Here is a 19,772-nt window from a genome sequence, read left to right as displayed (position 1 = left end):
GACCTCTAACATTCTTTTGACTGGCATTCTCTGTTTCTGGAAAGACAGTGATCTGCTGATGAAATTACCCTCCATAGGAAATTTAGTTGTTTTGCATACACAAGGATCCAGGTAGACTGGAGCCATGAACTCTCTCACCAAATTTAGTAGGAAACGTATAACATCTAATAGTTAGGTTTTAAAAAGAAGCATATAGGTTAAAGCAAGTAGGTGAAAGGTTTGAGCTGATGACTAACTCATTATGAGTCAACAAAGTGACTGCCCCACCAGGCAGGTGACATTAAGCTGCATTAGTGGAAACAAGTGCCCAGGAGGAGAGGCCAAGAGCCCTTCAACGAGACCACACCTTGAATGTTGTCATCAGTAGAGACACCACCCCTTCGGTCAGACTTTGACACCTGGAGAGTGTCCAATGCAGAGGATCAGTGCAGAGAGGGAATTCCCTACTCTGCCTTAAGACAAAGTTGAAAGAAGGGGCTGTGTTTGGGAGTGAGAAGAGGACAGGAGGAGACAGGGACCAGGGATGTGGAAACTGCTAAACTTAGACTTCTTCTTTTTTTTTTTTTAATTTTATTTTTTTTATTTTATTTTCCCACTGTACAGCAAGGGGGTCAGGTTATCCTTACATGTATACATTACAATTACATTTTTCCCCCAGCTAAACTTAGACTTCTTATAGAAAACGACCTTTGAAAAAATTTTACATCTTTAGTGTTGAGCATAACGGGCCCTCCAGTATTTGTTGAAAGAAAGCCTCTAAGTGTGTGAAGAATATTCAAGTGGAAGATGTATTCTCCTTGTTCTTGGTGGCGTCAGAGACCAGAACTAGGACAGTGGAAGGAAGCCACTGGAAGCTGCCTTGGTCTCAGTGTGAAGAGGGGTAGCCTGTGTCACCACCCCTGGGGGCAGCCAGAGGGCTGCTTTGGGAGTCCCCAGGGAATCTGAGCATAGTCCCATGGTTCCTGGTGGCCCCTTGGTCACCTTATTATTTTCAGCTGCCCCAGAGGGTGATTCCATCACGTCACCCTAAGGCTTCTTGGCCCTGAGGGTCTACTCTGTTTGCATTTTTTTTTTTTTTTTGTGAACCTGGGTTGCTTGTCAGTCTAACTCAAATCTCCCAAAGTGCAGTACAGACAGGTGATGTGTGAGATGATTGTAGCTATTATGTAGATTGACACTTTTTTTTTGAAATTTTAATTATTGTTTTTTTAAGTTATTTCCCCAATACAATTTTTTTTTCTACTGTACGGCATGATGACCCAGTTACACATACATGTACACATTCTATTTTCACACATTAGAATGACATGTTTTAATATTTATGTGTTTAGAAAAGATGTAAAGCCAGCACATCATAATTCCATAAATATTGTGTTAAGACAAGGCTACATTGGAAAAGCAAGTAGACTTAAAATTTAAAACATGAAGTAAAAGGCAGTGCATAGATATTCAAATATGGCAAAAAATAAGAAAGTATGTGGATAGCTGAGGTCTGTTCTAAGTAAATTCTATTAAACTCGCAACTAAAACATATAAAAGCCATTTCATTCTTCTTACTAATATTCCAGCTCCCTCTTCTATTTATAGTAGGATTCTTTTCTGTCTCACACAATCCCATCCGTCCACAAGACTCAGATGATTTCTTTTCTTTGTCATTTAAAAAAATATATAGTAATGCCCATGGAGGAAATTCCATAAGAGGAAAAAAAAAATGGAGTGAACAAAGGAAGTCTTATAAAATCCTACCACCCCAGTTTATACATTGCTTTCATTTCCCCCTTTGGAATTCCTTGCTGTCTTTGAACCCTTGTGTATGCTTTTTATCATAGGGTAGATGTACTTTATATTTTTCATTTTAAATTGAGCATATCAAATTGCTTCATTGCAAACTCCTCTTTACTGCATTTTTTTGCTCTCAGCATTGTTGGCCACTTGTCATTCCTTAACCTCTCACAATTGTTTCGTAGCTGTTCCTTTGACCCTGATGGCTTTGTAAGTAAAATGGAATTTACACTGCAGTTCAGGTGCAAGAGTTTTAGCCTCTTCTCCAAATACCTTCCTGAGGGAACTTTAAACACCCTCGTTTTTTTCTTGTCTATAATTTTCCTTGGTGTTTTATAATTTAAAGTTTTCATGTGAACCCTATCATTCTCTCTTTTGCCTCTGATCTCCCTAGGAGGCCTTATATCTGTAATATCTTCTCACCAACCCACTCAAGTCTCTTTCCTTCCCCATTTAAAAGTGCTTCAGAAACCCATGAGCACTCCATGTCCCAGTGACGTATATGAAGCTGACCCTGCCTGTTTTACCCTGCTGAAATAAAGCATGCCCACTGTACTCTCTTTCTCTACAACCTGGCCCCGAGCATTTACATTATTTACTTTTTTATGCATATTTATACAATCAAATTTTTAGCATATCGCCTATTTCATCTGTTATCTGATGTATAGCTTCAGTTTTGGATATGCTGCATATAAATGTAGCTTTATATATTTATATGTAAATGTGTAGCTTTAGTTTTGGGTATGCTGCATATAAATATTCATTATGCCATCTGAGTCACAAGGTGGACAAGATCAGGAATCATGATCCTTCAGTTTGGTTTGGACAATCCTATTATGTAGATAATTAGACTTGTGATGAGTACACTATAGAAAGTTGAGCTCTGCAGAAAATGTGCCTAATAAGTAGGAAAAAAATTATAACTGCTTTTTTTGTGTGTGTGGATTTTTTTTTAAAGGCTGGATTACAGTGGACCTTCCAGAGAGTTTTTCTTCCTGGTATCCAGAGAGCTCTTTAACCCATATTACGGCTTATTTGAATATTCAGCCAATGACACATACACAGTACAAATAAGTCCCATGTCTGCTTTTGTAGACAATCACCATGAGTGGTAAGTATTCTTTTCCTCAACACTTTTCTTCAGCTGATTTTTCTCTGTGATACTACTTTTTATAGAAATCCGTAGAAAAAAATGCTTTTTTTAAAAAAAGCGTTTTTTCCCCCTTGGAGAAAATCATATTTGCAGTTAAATATCTCATTTGACTCTTGTTTGTGCTATCAAATCTGATGTACAGACAGTCTCCAAGCTAGGAACAGATTATTTCCAGAAGGCTAATTTTAAGTGACTTGGGAGGAATTCAAATAGTTGCTCCCATTGAGAACTGCAAATGATCGTTAGTCTCCTGGTGAGACCCTACGTTCCTTTCTGCAGCTTTGGGCAACTCTGAGCTCTGGTAGGGACTCAAGGGTAAGAAGGAGAAGGTCTTGACCCAGAGACAAGGTCAGACAGCTTCTAGAGCAGCCCTTGGGGAAGTGGCTAACACTGGGGGAGGGGCAGAGCGGCTGGACGGTTGTTGTACTCTAGAGGAAGGAAGGGAGGGGTCACCGGAGGACCTCATGGTGGAAGGGAACCCTGGCAGGCGGGCCAGGCAGGAGTGCAGAACCACAGCAGCGACCACTCACCCTACCAACCATTTGAAGTTTGGAGCCAGGGCTTGCCCTTTTCCTAATTTCTCACTCAAAATCAAGGGAAACTAGTGTAGGATTCCCATTGGGGGATTCTTTATTCTGAAAATCCCCAATTGCATTCTTTCCATGACATTTTTTTTTTTTTTTACATTCCTGAATTTATGGACTTGGAAGTATCTTTATAACCTTTGTTTGCTTATTCATGTTCGTTTTCACTATAGTAACAAAGAAAAAAAATAACATGAATAGGACTCATGGAAAAACTTTCTTGAGTCATGAGGTTAATATTGGTGGGTGGAGGGCATTAAGTTTTAGGACTTAGTCTTCAAATTTACTTCCGTTTAACTACTATCTGGAGTCCTCCTAGGGGTAGCTATTGCAGTTATGCCAACGCAAGTGGAAATAAAGAAAACCAAAGCAGCTGGACATTAGCCTGAAAATGGTTGCCTGACGCTAACACTACAAATGGACAGTATGAACCTCAGGGTGGATTTGCACTTTTAGAAGACATCAGACTCTCAAGAAGCCAGAAACTTGAATGCTTTTGAAAAAGAAAATACGTGTCCATCTCAGTTAGCAAATCCAGTCATGACGACCATTTAAGAAAGTTTCCACAGTGATTCAAAATAGAATTAAGCCCTGAAATTTTAGAGAACAGAATGTCCCATGAGGAAACTCCCTCAAATATACACATGCATAATTCTTGGATGGTGACAATTATTATCAGGAGTGAGTATGCGAGAGAATGGAGATAGGAACTTTCTCACTCTGAGATGGGGCCTTTCCTCAAAAGGGAATTACTCCTGGGTTTGCTTTAGAGAAATCCTGCTAATATTCATGCAAGCAAACAACCAGGGGATAGCATCCTTCTCACCACCACTGGTCTTATTCTGTCAACATTTCTTAGAAGTGGTTTGGGTAAATTTCACTACCCTGCTGACAGGGAATTCATTACTGGGGCGGGGGTGAAGGGGGAGCATTAGAGTGAAACATTTCTTCCACAAATAGGTGTGAATATTGACTTCACGAAGACACAGCCCAAAGTGCACACACACATGGACCTCATAGGCAATTCATCTTGGACAAACTTAGATTCTTAGAGCTGGAAGGCACTGTTTTGTTTTTTGTTTTTTGTTTTTTGTTTTTTAAGGGGCCAAACCTGTGGCATATGGAAGTTCCCAGGCTAGGGACTGAATCAAAGCTGCCGGTCTACACCACAGCCTCAGCAACACCAGATCCAAGCCTCATCTGCAACCTATGCCACAGCTTGTGGCAACACCAGATCCTTAACCCAACTGAGCGAGGCCAGGGATCAAACCCGCATCCTCACAGACACTATGTCGGGTTCTTAACCGGTTGAGCCAAAAACGGGATCTCCTGGAAGGCATTCTTGAGAGGAAATAGAACCATGTAGAAACTACCCTGTGATGTGTAAGCCGTCTCCTGCTTTTCCTTCGCAGGTTCCGGTTCAGTGGTAGGATCCTTGGTCTTGCGCTGATTCACCAATATTTGTTGGATGCCTTCTTCACGCGGCCCTTCTATAAGGCTCTTCTCAGAATGTAAGAGTATTTTTATTGCCTGTGTAATGAGCATGTAAAAATTTAATATTTCCCTTATCAAAAAGGGTCTTTGGTTAATGTCATTTATCTGCTCACCAACTCAAATCTGTTATTACCAAATAATGGCCTAGATTTCTGAGAGTCACACAGATTCAAATAGGGTTACTGGATTTGGGGGATTTCTAATCCTTTATTCCTATCTTGCTCCCAAAGTCTTAGTTTTGCTCTACTCCGGATCATTTATTCTCATTTGTTATAACACATGTTTCTTCAAAACAATTGCACTTCACATACAGTACTGGAATTCCTGTGGTATTAATGCCAAGTATTAATAGAATAGTTGTGGGTTAGTCTTGATGACTCACAGCCCCCCATCTTTCATGAGATGCATTTTGTATTTTGCTTTATGCAAACTTTCAACTGCTTACTCTTGGTTCAAATTCTCATTCTCCTTTGTTGTGTTTTGTTTGTTTGTGAGAGGTGAGCCATATTGTTAAGAGTCCTATATTTTTCTTGAGACTCCTTTATATGCAAGACAGTAATTTATGATGGCAGATGAAAAATTTAGCATTCCACAGAACTTTTTCTTCATTGTTATCACAATGAAAGATTGCAATTATTGTAAAATGTAGAGCAAACAGTTTCTATCCTATAATCAGTAGTCATTTGCAAGGATGAACAGGAGAAGCCAACTGTCTGTTAGGGTTGTAGCTCAAACATGCAATGAGAAAACACAGAATGATTGCATGCTTCTGACCAGCCCATTCCCTAACCAGAGCCATATATCTGCCATCTATAAAATGGAAGCCTAGACTTCAAATGAAAACAAAGTGGTTCTTTTTTTTTTTTGTCTTTTTTTGGGCAACACTCGTGGTATATAGAAGTTCTCTGGCTAGGGGGTGAATCAGAACTGCAGCTGCTGGCCTATGCCACAGCCCCCAGCAACACCAGATCCAAGCCGCATCTGCAACCTACACTACAGCTTACAGCAACGCTGGATCCTTAACCCACTGAGTGAGGCCAGGGGTTGAAGTTGAGTCCCCTTGGTTACTAGTTGGGTTCGTTACTGCTGAGCCACAACGGTAACTCCCAAAGCAAAGTAGTTCTAATGGGCTCTTCAAAGAGTCAGTAGGAAGACTTTTCATCATGCTCCCTTTTGGTATCTGGGTCGATGAAGCCCTGGGTAACTGGGGATTGGCCTTCCGCCTCTCTGGTTCTCCCTGGCCCATTTTTGCATCTTCCTTTTCATTGCCTTATCAATCATCTTCCCCTCTAAGCTTCCTGAAAGAGTAGTCTATAAGTGACTATTGGCATACCCTCAACACACTTTAGCCTGGCCTTTTCCCTACCAGTAACCTATGGAAGCTTTAAAGAATGTTTTTTTGTTTTTTTGATTTTTTTTTTTTTTGTCTTTTTGCCATTTCTTAGGCTGCTCCCGCGGCATATGGAGGTTCCCAGGCTAGGGATCCAATCGGAGCTGTAGATGCCGGCCTACACCAGAGCCACAGCAACGCGGGATCCGAGCCGCATCTGCAACCTACACCACAGCTCACAGCAACGCCAGATCCTTAACCCACTGAGCAAGGCCAGGGATCGAACCCGCAACCTCATGGTTCCTAGTCGGATTCGTTAACCGGTGCACCACGACGGGAACTCCTAAAGAATGTTTTTTAGTCTTTATCTTGATGGTCATTCTGCTGCTCTAGATTCTGTCCACCCTCCCACCCCCACCCATTTCTCTTGAGTCCTTCCTTCACTGGCATCCATGACACTAGGATTTCCTGGTTCTCCTTTACTTTTATGCCTCCTATGTGGGCATCTCCTCTGACTTGCCCTTCAGCCTCAGTGTTCCTGAAGTTTCCATTCTGTTTCCTGCTTTTCTTTCTCTATGTGCTGTGATAAGACATCTCTTCATCTGTCTCATCTACTGACTCTCCAATCCGCACCCTCAGACTTGATGTCCCTTGAGTCATAGGCTCAAGTGGTCACTATTCCACTGAGTATCTCCTCTTGTCAGTCTCACAGGTGTCTCAAAATAAACATGGTTAAAACTAAACTCATCAATTTCACCTGACCTAAAAATGCACCTTCTCCCTGTGCTGGGACAGAATTCATGACGCCAACACTCTCAAGTCACTCTGGTCAGAAATCGGGAGTCACCCTTAAACACAACACAAGTTCTGCTCTCCCCACCTCCCACCCCATTCCCATGGTATAGGTCACAAATTATTTATGGTACTTTTTCCTGCTGTACTTGTATGGCCTCAAGCATTTTCTCAATTTATGGCCCTCAAGGCTGCAATTAATCAGAGTTGTCTTGCAACATGAGTTCATTTGCCATCCTGTTTCAGATATCCCTCTTTAGACCACCCAATAACACCATGTACTGATTTCCACATTTGCCTCCTAAATAATTCTTAAATTCATCCTCTCCTCTCCACCCTAATAGCTATGCCCTAATTAAAATTCTTATTTCAGCCAGATTACCATTGTGCTCTATTCATTGGTTTCTACCGTCTAATGATAACACACACACACACACACACACACACACACACCCCACCCCATTTTAAGGAGTCCTCTGCACTGCCACTTCCAGAAAAGCAATTTAAAGTCACACCTCATGTCTGATCATGTCACTCCCCGTCTTAAAAACCTTTCGGTAGTTCTCAATCACCAAGCTCCTTAGAATGACTTTCAAGACCTGCTTCCAGCTACCTTTCCAGCCTCATTCTCTGGACATTCTATCCTGTAATTAACCATCTGGTGCTGCCAGTATGCTTGGAAATACCTGTACACTCCATCCCTTACTGCTTTGCTCAGATTGTCCTCTTTTGCTCTCCGCTTTCTTTTCCCCTTTCTCCTTCTTTTCATCCATTCTGCTTTACGTCTCTAGCTTTTAAACATCCTACTAACTTTGTTGTAGACATTGTCTACTCCAAAAAGCTTTCCCTAAACCGCCAGGTCAAAGTAAATGGCCCACATGTTTGCGGGGGGGGTGGGTGGGGGTGGGGTGCTGTATCTACTTTATCTCTTTTTTAAATTGAAATGTAACATCCATATAAAGTACACAAATAATGTTACCCACCCTAAGCTATCACTTGCCACCTTATATTAACTTACCTGTTTGTGATCTCAGGTCTACCATTAGCTCTTGAGGGCAGTAACTATTTATCAAGTAGCTATTAAGATGTTTGGCACATACTAGTGCCTAGCAAATGTTTAGACTGAACTGAACAAAATGATCTTTGAAATTGAGCTGATCGAGGAAATTTCAAAGCAACAATAGCAAATCAATTGCTACTACCTTATAGCAGGGCTATATAATAGTAACTCCACCTCGTACAGTTCTCTCGAGAGGGAAAAAAGAAGAGAGAAATAGAGAAAACCATTATAATTGTAGAGTGATTCTGTGGCTTTCAGTTTTCAGAATCACAGAAAGAGTAAGAACGATGGGGAAAAAAAGGATGTACGTGCATGTGGATGATAGAATCTAGGTTTGGGGAAAAAAAAAAAAACTAAGTTAAGGCACAGTATAGAAATATACAAAGAATTCCTAATGAGAAGAATGATATTTTCAGGTAGCAAAATATAGCCAAAGGATACTGAACCCAAGTTGTCCACCTGAGTTCCGGTTCTGGCTCTGAAATTAATTGTGGGTGACTATGCACATGACAGTCACCCTGTACTTGCAGTTCTGTGTTTGTAAAAGAACGAACAAACGGAGAGATTCCTAAGGCATTTCCTGTGTGAGGATTTTTAAATTTTATACCCAATTTCTGAATTATGTCACTGGTTTAGTGACCGACTTTGACTAAGAATATTCCAGAAATCACTGCTTATTTAGTTGATCTTGTTCTGGTCATTAATCTTGGTTTCTTTCCTTTCCTTTCCTTTCCTCTGAGTTTTTGCGAATAGCCATGCCTACGTACCTGTTTCTGTTTGTCGTCTTAGTCTGTGTGACCTGAGTGATCTAGAATACCTTGATGAGGAGTTCCACCAGAGCCTGCAGTGGATGAAAGACAATGATATCCATGACATTCTGGACCTCACGTTCACGGTGAACGAAGAAGTTTTCGGGCAGGTCTGTGTATGTCCATGACTAGTGACTAAGTGTGGTGATTGAACGCTGTTGGTTGGTGAAGAATTAATTCAGTGGCTAAGGTCAGAAGCTTATTTATCTGTGGCTGGTCAGGCAGTTTAAACCCAGGATTATGTGCAGTTACAACAATCTCGGTTACAAAGGTTATTCCAGAACCAACTTCAGATTAAGATGTTCCAGATTTCAGATTGTGATAACTGTGTGTTGTAAGCAATTTATTTCCCATTAAAAAAAATCCTCAAAAAGATATTAGAATGTGCCTTGTGTAGAATAATTTTTTAAAAAAATTCATGCTATGCCAGAGTTGAATATTAAATTATTTGATTGGCACTTGTATTGAACTCTCATTCATATTTAAGAACTGAAATGGATGGTTCTAAAGCTGAAGGAAAGTAATAAACAACATTCTGGTAAAGGTTTGAATACTTTTTTAAATTGATAGAAGAGTTGGTTAAAAAATTTCTTTTGGAAATTGTATAACTAGTTCATAAGTAATAGTCTTAGTTAGACATTAATTCCTGGCTGGTTTCCTGAATTTCATGTTTTGGGAAAGAAGTTCTCAATTTAACATTCATTTGAATGTAATTCTGCTTCCTTAAAGTCAGTCTTCACTTAAATATTGACTTTCTCTATGTAGTTGATTCTGAACCCTAAAGGGATTTGCGAAAATGTCTTTTTGTCAAACATTCAAAGGGCAGTAGGGCAGAATCCGGAGCCAATTTGTTTTCATTTAAAAGACTTATATGTTTAAACAGGATTTAAAACTTAACCTTCAGAGTTTGCAACACACATGTTTTCAACCACTGAGGCTCTCAGACATCAGCTTGTGGCTTATTTTTCCTTGAGCATCGGTGTGTGCGTGGCTCTGTGCTGGTGCCACACCCCCTCCTCGTGGGGTGTGCCTGGGCCAGGGCAGGGACAGGTAGCCAATGATTCCAGCTCACTGGTGGCAGTGATCTTATAACATTGATAATATAGCTTATGGTCAGTCCTTTTTTTTTTTTTTTTTGGCTGCACAAAAAAAAAATAAATAAAACCTCCCAAAAAACAAACTCAGCATATGGAAATTCCCAGGCCAGCATTGAATCTGAGCTGCAGCTGTGACCTACAGTGCATCTGTGGCAGTGCCAGATGCTTTAACCCCTTGCGCCAGGCCAGGGATCAAATCCCTCCCTCCACAGAGACCCCTGCCACTACAGTTGTATTCTTAACCCGTTGCAACCACAGCGGGAACTCCCATCTTTTTGTTTCCCAATCTCAGATAACTGAACGAGAATTAAAACCAGGGGGTGCCAACATCCCAGTCACAGAGAAGAACAAGAAGGAGTACATCGAGAGGATGGTGAAATGGAGGATTGAGCGGGGTGTTGTGCAGCAAACGGAGAGCTTAGTGCGTGGCTTCTACGAGGTGAGGATGAGCAGCAGGAGTGGGGTTCTCGGTCTGACGTCAGTGACGTCTTGGTCCATCGCCCTGTACTTCACATGTGTGCAGTATGCCCATTTCTCTTTTGCTGGATTTATGTTGCTCTGTTGATTTAAACACTGCAGTATTTTTTCCTACCTGTTTCAAGAACACAAAAAAAGCTTATTGCCCTGTGCCAAGAGATCACTGAAATAGAATGACCTCAATTCCAATAGCATTTGGTGATTTAATGACTGCTAATAACATTTAAGTCACACATCTTAGTCATGCTTAGGTACAGGTAATCAGATCTCATGCCTGATATGTGATCCCATCATACCTGAGGGTCAGGATGAGTTGTTACCACTAACCATTGTGATTTCTTCTGTAAGAGCTCTAGATCTTCTCCAAGAGAGGAGAGGGGAAAAAAAACCTGGATTAATCAGTGGCCAATTATAAAACAAAAATTCTGTTGGGGAAAATCTCATCAACCTTGTACTAAAAATATATTTTGTAGAGAGCTTCATAGTTTTTAAAGTGCCTACACAGAATACGTCCATAGTATTCCCAACCCTCCCTGTGCCCTCCTTTTCTGATGAGGCTTAATTGTCGCTGAGGCTTATCCAGGTCCTTAAGCCATGTCCTATATTCTTTTTTTTTTTTTTTTCCCCACAGGTGGTGGATGCCAGGCTAGTATCTGTTTTTGATGCAAGAGAACTGGAACTGGTCATCGCAGGCACAGCTGAAATAGACCTAAGTGATTGGAGAAACAACACAGAATACAGAGGAGGTGAAATTTCATTTATTCAGCTGGATTTTAAGTTTCAGGTTAAAGGGAGGCAAATAGTTCAGCAGGTGGGTCTGGATCCAAGACAGGCAAAGGCACTTGAACTCTAATCATAGGTTTGAGGCGGTCTCCTTTGAGACCTTGGGCAAGACACATTCCCTTCTTTCCCTAGGTACTGCATCTGTCAAGTGGAAGGAGGGCTGTTTACACATCATCTCAGGATGTCATAAGTCTTAATTGTTGGCGAAGAAATGTGACCATAGGAACACTAATTAATTGCTTTATGGTATAATTAGTGAAGCGCCAGGGAGCTCATATCCAGCTGGTCAAATTCCACCTTCATTCTAAAGCTGGAAGGACACACCCTCTGAGCTTCTTAATGAGCAAATGCAGTTTTTCTGCATTTCACTTAAACTACTTGCTAGTTGTAATTCACAGTTGAAACACCTGAATGGGTAATATATGGTTCTCAAATTTCAAGTTTATTGGATAAGCCCTTCTAAAATTCAAGCGCTTAGTTCAGCTGAAAGGGAAACTGCTATAACATTAGCTAAAAACTAACTGCACCATCCAACTCATCCCCAAATGGGAAGCTTTAGAACTGGCATTTCTGTAGATCAGTACAGATTTTTGAGTAGTAATTGGCATCAAAGCCACTGAAATTTGATTGCTGAATCAATGCACTTTGAAAGGGACCTGATGTTAACCCAGAGTTCTCATTTTATCCATTAATCTTAAGCAAAGAATACGTTTTCTGAAATTTATTGTAATGTTATAAAGTCTTCAGAAAGTCATGACAAATGGCAATTTTGTTTTTGTTTAACCCAGAATGTAAGAGGTTAGCGGTAGTTTTGAACTTGGAGAATGAAGAACACAAACTTTAAGTCACTGAATTAATTGCTTAGCAGGATAAAATGAGAGCTGAGCAGTTATCTGTAAATTGAAACTGGGGTTTAAAAAAAAATTAGTTTGGAGTGGAAAAATACCTTGACATTGGCTCAATTGCTTTTCTTTTGGTCTGTGCCTGGCTTTTCCACCCCATCACTGATACTGGACTGGCCTTGCATGCCCATTTTCTCTGGAAGGCGATATTAAATTGCAGTTTCCATTGCTGCTATTTCCATTTCAAATGCTGAAGTCCATTTACTGTAATAAGTCTTTTCCGGTTGGCCCCATGTATAATCCACATATGACCTTGGCTCTTATAACTTATAATGTTTTCATTAACTAGAACACAACTTCTCCAACATGCTACATAACTTATATCTTACCATAAATATTATTAAGTCATTTTCTTCCTTCTCAGGAGATTCTAATAGCTATGTCATTAATGAAATAAGCCATTTTTGTATTTACAGAGTATACACTTTTGTTCACTATATATGACTAATCAGGTACCTCTTGCTATGGTTATCATTTATCTTATCAAATGAAATCCTTGGGAGGAGCTGGGGGAAGGGGCAGGAAAGGCGAGATGCCCAGCTGCCGTGTTTGCTAACCCACTAGTTGGCACTGGATGAAGGGGCAGCTTTGCTGCCATTTGCCATATGTTCACAAGGCAGCTGTTTGTAGAGAGCATGATGAGGTACTTTCACTGCTTTTCCTTCTCCAAATGGTTTGGCACAAACAGTAAGAAGAGGCATAAAAGGGCCTATTCAAAGGGTCAGAAAGCTTTAAAGCTATACAGAGCCGATGCACTTATTTTATAGATGAGAAACCTATTTGCTCAGCACCAAATAGCTAGTCTTTGCCAGAGGCAGGATAAGGAACCTATGCACTTCCATGTCCAGTCTAGTTGTATTTACCCTTCACTTGGATCCCTTTCTCCTCCAAGGGGCGTCACTGATCAAATGGTAAACAGTAAGGCAAGACTCCCCACAAACCCCGAAACCATCAAAACACGTGAGGAAAAATTCAAATTAAAATGGTCTCTATCCACCTTCTGTTTTGGACTCAGTGCTGCTGACTCAGAGTAACTTTATGCACATTGACTATGTCTGTTAATTGGTTTAAATCACTAGTTGCACCTTAGACTTTGTCAGCCTTTTCTCTGAACTTTTCTCCATTGAGGGTTTTGGAACCACAGCTACTGCCGTAATCCACCTGTGTGGGATGATACTTCTGACATTTTATTAAACTCTATTAAGTATAGGATAAAGTAATGTTTAAGGAGTTCCCGTTGTGGCACAGCTGAAACAAATCCAACTAGTATCCACAAGGATTCGGGTTCAATCCCTGGCCTTGCTCAGTGGGTTAAGGATCCGGTGTTGCCGTGAGCTGTGGTGTAGGTCACAGACATGGCTCAGATCCTGTGTGGCTGTGGCTGTGGCCGGCACCTACAGCTCTGATTCAACCCCTCGCCTGGGAACTTTCATATGCCTCGGGTGCAGCCCTAAAAAAGCAAAAAAAAAAAAAAAAAGAGTAATGTTTAGGTTGATGATTATTTGGGACTTAGTTGAAAAAATTAAAGTAATAAAATTATTTTCCCTTTTTATTAGCAAAAAAGTAATTTGATTTCAAAATGTGAACATTATATGTAGCTTTAAAATAGTTAGTAGTTACATATTTTTTTTGTATAATTATTTGTTTCTCCTTTACCAGAAGCTCTGTGAGAATCTGTTTTCTTTGCTATTGTACCCCCAAACTTAGCACAGTGATTGGCATAGTAGCACTGGAAAATTATTTCTTCAATGAATGATCCAAAGGGTTAAGCATTTCCAGTAACACATTTATATTTTTCAGAAATGATACGGTTAAAATAACTCATTTGTTGTTCTTCTCTCCACTAGTTTCATTTAGTGACCACTAAATGGAAACAGAGATTTCTTGGTTTCATTTAGTGTTTTGTTTGACTTGTGACACTCATGCAATCATATTTACAGTGTTATTCCTTGGTCTTAAATTGTAAATAACCTTTAATCCAAGATGATGATGTATGTCTGGGGGTCTTTTGTTGACGGGTCAGTGTCATAGTGACTTAAGATAGAAAACTCAAAGTAATATGGGCTTTCGTGATTGGTTTGATAGGTTATCATGACAATCATATTGTAATTCGGTGGTTCTGGGCTGCAGTGGAGAGATTCAACAATGAACAACGATTAAGGTTGTTACAGGTAAGATGACATTAGTTAATCATTTTAATGTATAAGAGACCTACCACAAATATTAATACTATTGTTAAAAATGCATGTTTTTAATAGCTGCTAAGTATACTCAATAAAATACATCTCATGTTGATCTACATATTTGGGATGCGCTGTTTTCAGACTCTTCTGATTGTGTGGTTCTGTGGCTCCATCACTATGCTGAACATCCCAGCCACATAAAAGCATGTCATTGGTTGTGAGGAAGGATGAACTCTGGTCCAAGAATCCTGGGAACAACATCTGCCTTCATGGCAGTTTGATCCCTTCATCAAGAGGTCCCCGGCTACTCTGGAGGCCAGCATCCCTGGCAATAGAAAGAGATAATCTTCGGTCCCTTAAGAAGTGACCCAGTTCCTTGATAAAGAGTCCTTTCTTTTCTTCCATCTAACTTTCCACAAATTTGAGATAACAGTGCAGTTTAAGAACACTGGGAAAACGAACTCATTATTTTCTTGTGGTGTTTATAGTTATACAGTGAAATTGCTAGTTGGTTGCAGCTCAAGAAATATCTGACATGAGGAAGGAAGTCTTTTGGTTGCTCAGGCAGAGCCTTACAAGTAGACTGGGTCTTAGCTCCTTTGGATCACATATCTGGTTCCCAAATTTGCAGGCCTAGAAATTCTTTTTGTTTTGCATTCACTTCAAGTTGATGAGGGGCTGGTGCTCCGTAGACTTAGGTTAACTGATAACATCCACTTTATTCATCTAGAATGAGGAGTATACCTGGTTTAAGCTTCTAAGCTGGTCAGCTGTATTGAAGGCTGTATCTTCTACAAACTCTCTACATCCCCTTTCCCTTTATAACAAGCTGTCCTTGCTTGGTATTCTCCAGACCTTTGTCAGAATTCCCTTGTTGCAGTTATTCCCTGCCTATAAAATTTTGTTTTCTGAGCTTTTCCACCCGCGAGCAGCATGCTAAACTTCCCCAGGGCCTCTGCACAGGAATGATGCCAGTCTTTCCTAGAGGCTGGTCTCTTGGTTTCACCTTCTCCTTCTTTCTTGGGTTGATAGTTTGTCACAGGCACATCCAGCATTCCCTATGAAGGATTTGCTTCTCTCCGAGGGAGTAATGGCCCAAGAAGATTCTGCGTGGAGAAATGGGGGAAAATCACCGCTCTTCCCAGGTAAAGTAGAAAACATTTCTTTACTGTCACTACAGTGTTCTAGGGGAGACCTTCAACTTATATATATACTGACTTATTACCATTTTATATTGAAAGTTTGAGAGCATGGGAAAAGCTTTTAGAATGAATTTCTCTTGGGTGACCTTTCTAAATGAAGGAAGAAAAGATCTTCCTGGTCATACTTAAAATACATATATATATACACACACATATATATATATAAGATATATGTATGTATCTCTTAAACTGCAAAATGAAACAGAAGCAAAGCATTTGTTAGCAATAGGAAAGCAACATTGGTCATCATACTTGTGGCTTTTACAACGTGTTTTTTAATTTGTGTTTTCAGAAGCTCTAGTTTTAAGTTTACATTGATAACTATTTAGAATCCCTTTGGTAAAAATGACCATTGTGGTTTCTAGGAAATATTAAATCATATGAATGTGCTCTGTATCTCTTCTCTTTAGTCCGTCGCATACACAGCTTATTTCCATGCAAATGCTCTCTGCATTATGCTCTCATTTGTAGTAAGATGATATGTTTCCTTGGAGTGGAAAATATCGTTTTACTGCTGCTACTAATAAACGTAAGAGGCAGTATTTGTGAGTTAAAAAAAAGAGTGTTTGAAGTGAATGGAACTAACTGGAGCTGAAGCAAAAGAAAAGGAGCCAATGAACAAAGGAGGAATGGAGAAGAGTTGGTCTTAGGACTCCTTTATCCAGTCAGCAATGAAATGGAGAAATTTTGAGGTGAAAAGGACTTCAGATTGCCTCTCATTTTGCTACTAATGAAACTTCAATCTGGGGAGGTTAAATCTTCCCAAGTGATAGTAGCCACTCCAAGATGTCACAATGAGTTTCATTACATACAGTTGGCCCTCCACATCCATAGGTTCTGCATCCATGGATTCAACCAAGCACTGGACTCAACCAATAGCAGATTCAATCAACAGCAAGTCAAAAATATCTTTTAAAAAATTTCCGGAAAGTTCCAAAAAGCAAAACTTGAATTTGCTGCATGCCAACAACTTTCTATATAGCATTTACCTTACATTAAATATTTATTTTTTGAATTTTATTGTATTTATAGTTGTACAACCATCCCCACAACCCAATTTTAGAATATTTCCATCCTAAACCCACAGTCTAGATATTTCAAGAGGTCTAGAGATGATTTAAGGGATAAAGGAGGACGTGATAGGTTATATACAAATAATATACTATTTTATATAAAGGACTTGAGCATCCACAGATTTCAGTCTCCCTGAGGGGTTCCTGGAACCAGTCTCCTGGGTTCACCAAGCAATGACTGTACAAGCAACTTAGAAAAACAAGACTGTCTTCTTAGCAATTGCAAGATACTGGTTCTTAAGAATTATGTTCTAAGCATCAAAATACGGGGGGGAAAAAAAAAGCAGTACTAAAAATACAGATACAGAGATCTATGGGTCAGAACAAACTCAGGGCTGGCCCGAGCCTCCCAGTCACCTGGGGTGCATCTCAATTGGCAAACAAAGGCAGTACATCCAAACACTTAAGTATTACCTGGCATACCTGGCATTCCAAATGTGAGAGAGTTTAATTTGCATTATTTAAAGAAGTATCTTATTTATGCCTGAATCATGCTTTTTTCCCTCTTAAATCACATCTGTATCTCAACAGCAGATTTACTCTGAGAGGAGCCTTTCACCCTTCTAAGAAACACAAGGATTAGCAGTAAGGAGGCAATAAAGGACAGATGAATTGTATTCTTTTTCTTGAAATCTGTTTTTGCAAAGATTTACTTTTGTAAAGTAGTTGGAATAAACTGTAACGATAGGCAGATATAGCAACTGTTTAATCACTGTAATTTTCCCTAAACCTGGTGAGCAGAGAAAGGCAATTTGGTATAAACATGAAACTTCAGCTTCAGAGAGACCGGGCTATATCCCCGTTCTGTTACTTGCTTGCAGTGGAGTCTTAGAGAAGTTGCTTAATCTTTCTGAGACTCTGTTTCTACATCTACCTTGTATGTTAGTAATTCTGAAGATTAAATGAAATCATTCATATAAACATTTGCTACTGACCCTGGCTGCCATTATAATTGCTGTCACTATCACTGTAATATATTCAGGCTGTAGCGTATTGGAAAGAGCGCAGGGTTGGGAATTAGAAGACATGAGCTCTTGCCCACCTTTGCTGCCAGCTGACTCTGAGGATTGGAAAATCACTTGATCTCTGGGCCTCCATTTCTCCACCTTTAAGACGCCAGGGAAGGATGGTATCATAGGTCTGGTTGAGCAGTAAGTAACACCAATAGGTTGCTGAAGAATCTTGGAGGTCAGGCCAGATTCACTTGTCTACTTCCCCCTGCAGCTCCAGGAAGTTCAGGTGCTGACTCATTATAAATGGTGGTATTCTTCATATTGTTGCATACTGACAGTTGGGCAACAGCTGCTGTTGTTTCTTCCTTCCTTCATTATGACCCAAGGCTCTAAATTCTAGAGTCTGAGTTCTACCCGTACTCTAAAATGGTAATAAATAAAGATGATATGAGGTACATCAGGCATGCAGGCTATTTTTTTTTTTTGTCTTTTGTCTTTTTGTTGTTGTTGTTGTTGCTATTTCTTGGGCCGCTCCCTCGGCACATGGAGGTTCCCAGGCTAGGGGTTGAATCGGACCTGTAGCCACCGGCCCACGCCAGAGCCACAGCAACGTGGGATCCGAGCCGCGTCTGCAACCTACACCACAGCTCACGGCAACGCCGGATCGTTACCCCACTGAGCAAGGGCAGGGACCGAACCCGCAACCTCATGGTTCCTAGTCGGATTCGTTAACCACTGCGCCACGACGGGAACTCCGAGGCTATTTTCATACCTTGTCTGTAACAGGCTCTAACTTTTTAGGTCTAGTTGGAAGAAAGAGCTACTTGGCTATTCGACTTCACAGTTTGTCAACTTCTATTACCTTGTTAGGAGGCTGAGTACCGCTCTAAGCCCTATGATTCACTAGCATGTGATCCTAAGAGCCTAGATCCATCCCTCAAGTGTAGGAATACCAGTGCCATGCTTGAAGAGTATTTGTGACAAGGGAGTGAGAGAATGTGTATGAAAGTCCTTGGGAATAGTAGGTGTTCTTTGTTTTTTAAACTTTTGGTCATGAATCTTCTCTAAGCCACCACACTGCTGAAACTATTAAAATGTGCTCCACCAAAAAAGTACATTTAGAAGAAAATAGGAGAAATTTAATGCATGACCATATAGTTTTATCAGAACTGATTTCTTCACTGATTACACTGCCATCACCCTTTAGGAAATGTAGGGTGTTACACAGTGTTAAAAAGATCTTTAAGATTGGCTCTGGTCTAAAGAGAGTTTTATATGACTGAGTCCATTTTTCCCTACCATTGGAACAGATTACACTGAAGCCATTTTTCCCATGATTTCCTGCTAAGTTTAATGGCAGAACTAAAGAAGTAGTCTGTCTCAGGCTGGTCAACCCCAATATAGTTCTTTGTCTTATTAGGAGAGGATGTTTAACAGTTAAAATGTGACATTGTACACACTGGAAACCAAATGGATGGATCTTCTTCTTACTTAAAAAATGTATTCTGTAAGAAGTCTGGTATCATCTCCTGTCAGGCATGGGAGGCTGCACCCTGGAGATGTGGAAGTGGCTGTAAAAGATGAGGGCAGGCAGTCCCCGTGGAAGGGAGGGCATCTTAGTCTTTCTAGACTTGGATGATTGAGGGCCTTTCAACCTTTTAAACAAGCAAATGTGAGTCTCATTCTTTTCTCAGATTGCCTAGTCCCACACTGCAGTAGCAGTGAATAGCACTACTCACAGTGTGGGCCAAAACATATATTAAAGTACATCAGTTTGTCTCTGAAGCCAGTACAAGTTGAATCCATGGCTCTTTTTTTCTATCTTGTGGTAATAAAGTAGCTAGAGGCCAGATGATAAATAATGATGGAGGCAGACGGGTGTCTCTGCGGAGGCTTATAGCCTGAATACATTATTGCACTTCCTCTGCTTCACGGTTGGTAGTTAGCTCTGCATTTTGCATTTCTGTAGGAGATTTCCTGTCTCCTGTGCTCTGATGAGCTTATAAGACAGTAAATTCACTTTACAGTGATTGCTCTTGTCCAAAAAAAACAGGCTACTAACATGCCAGCAGAGAAAAGCAAGTCAAATCCTCTCTCC

The 19,772-nt window shown here is 40.3% G+C and overlaps 1 protein-coding gene and 1 long non-coding RNA gene across 2 annotated transcripts in view; one reads left to right on the top strand and one right to left on the bottom strand.

Annotated features, from left to right (window-relative positions):
* HECW2 (HECT, C2 and WW domain containing E3 ubiquitin protein ligase 2) overlaps positions 1 to 19,772 on the top strand; it is a 175,850-nt gene that overhangs the window by 141,475 nt on the left and 14,603 nt on the right. The window contains exons 21-27 of the mRNA XM_047773115.1: positions 2,741 to 2,893; positions 4,932 to 5,030; positions 8,985 to 9,114; positions 10,394 to 10,540; positions 11,210 to 11,324; positions 14,349 to 14,434; positions 15,479 to 15,591. Of these exons, the coding sequence (XP_047629071.1) occupies positions 2,741 to 2,893; positions 4,932 to 5,030; positions 8,985 to 9,114; positions 10,394 to 10,540; positions 11,210 to 11,324; positions 14,349 to 14,434; positions 15,479 to 15,591 (843 nt within the window). The remainder of the gene's footprint in view (positions 1 to 2,740; positions 2,894 to 4,931; positions 5,031 to 8,984; positions 9,115 to 10,393; positions 10,541 to 11,209; positions 11,325 to 14,348; positions 14,435 to 15,478; positions 15,592 to 19,772) is intronic.
* LOC125123401 (uncharacterized) lies at positions 13,810 to 17,976 on the bottom strand. Its single transcript, XR_007134050.1, has 2 exons — positions 17,764 to 17,976; positions 13,810 to 15,552 (listed from the first exon to the last, which is right to left on the bottom strand). It is a non-coding gene; the product is annotated as an uncharacterized LOC125123401 (long non-coding RNA).

This window comes from Phacochoerus africanus, chromosome 3 (genome assembly GCF_016906955.1).
Source record: "Phacochoerus africanus isolate WHEZ1 chromosome 3, ROS_Pafr_v1, whole genome shotgun sequence".
NCBI lineage: Eukaryota > Metazoa > Chordata > Mammalia > Artiodactyla > Suidae > Phacochoerus > Phacochoerus africanus.
This window is presented reverse-complemented; position numbering and strand designations above follow the sequence as displayed.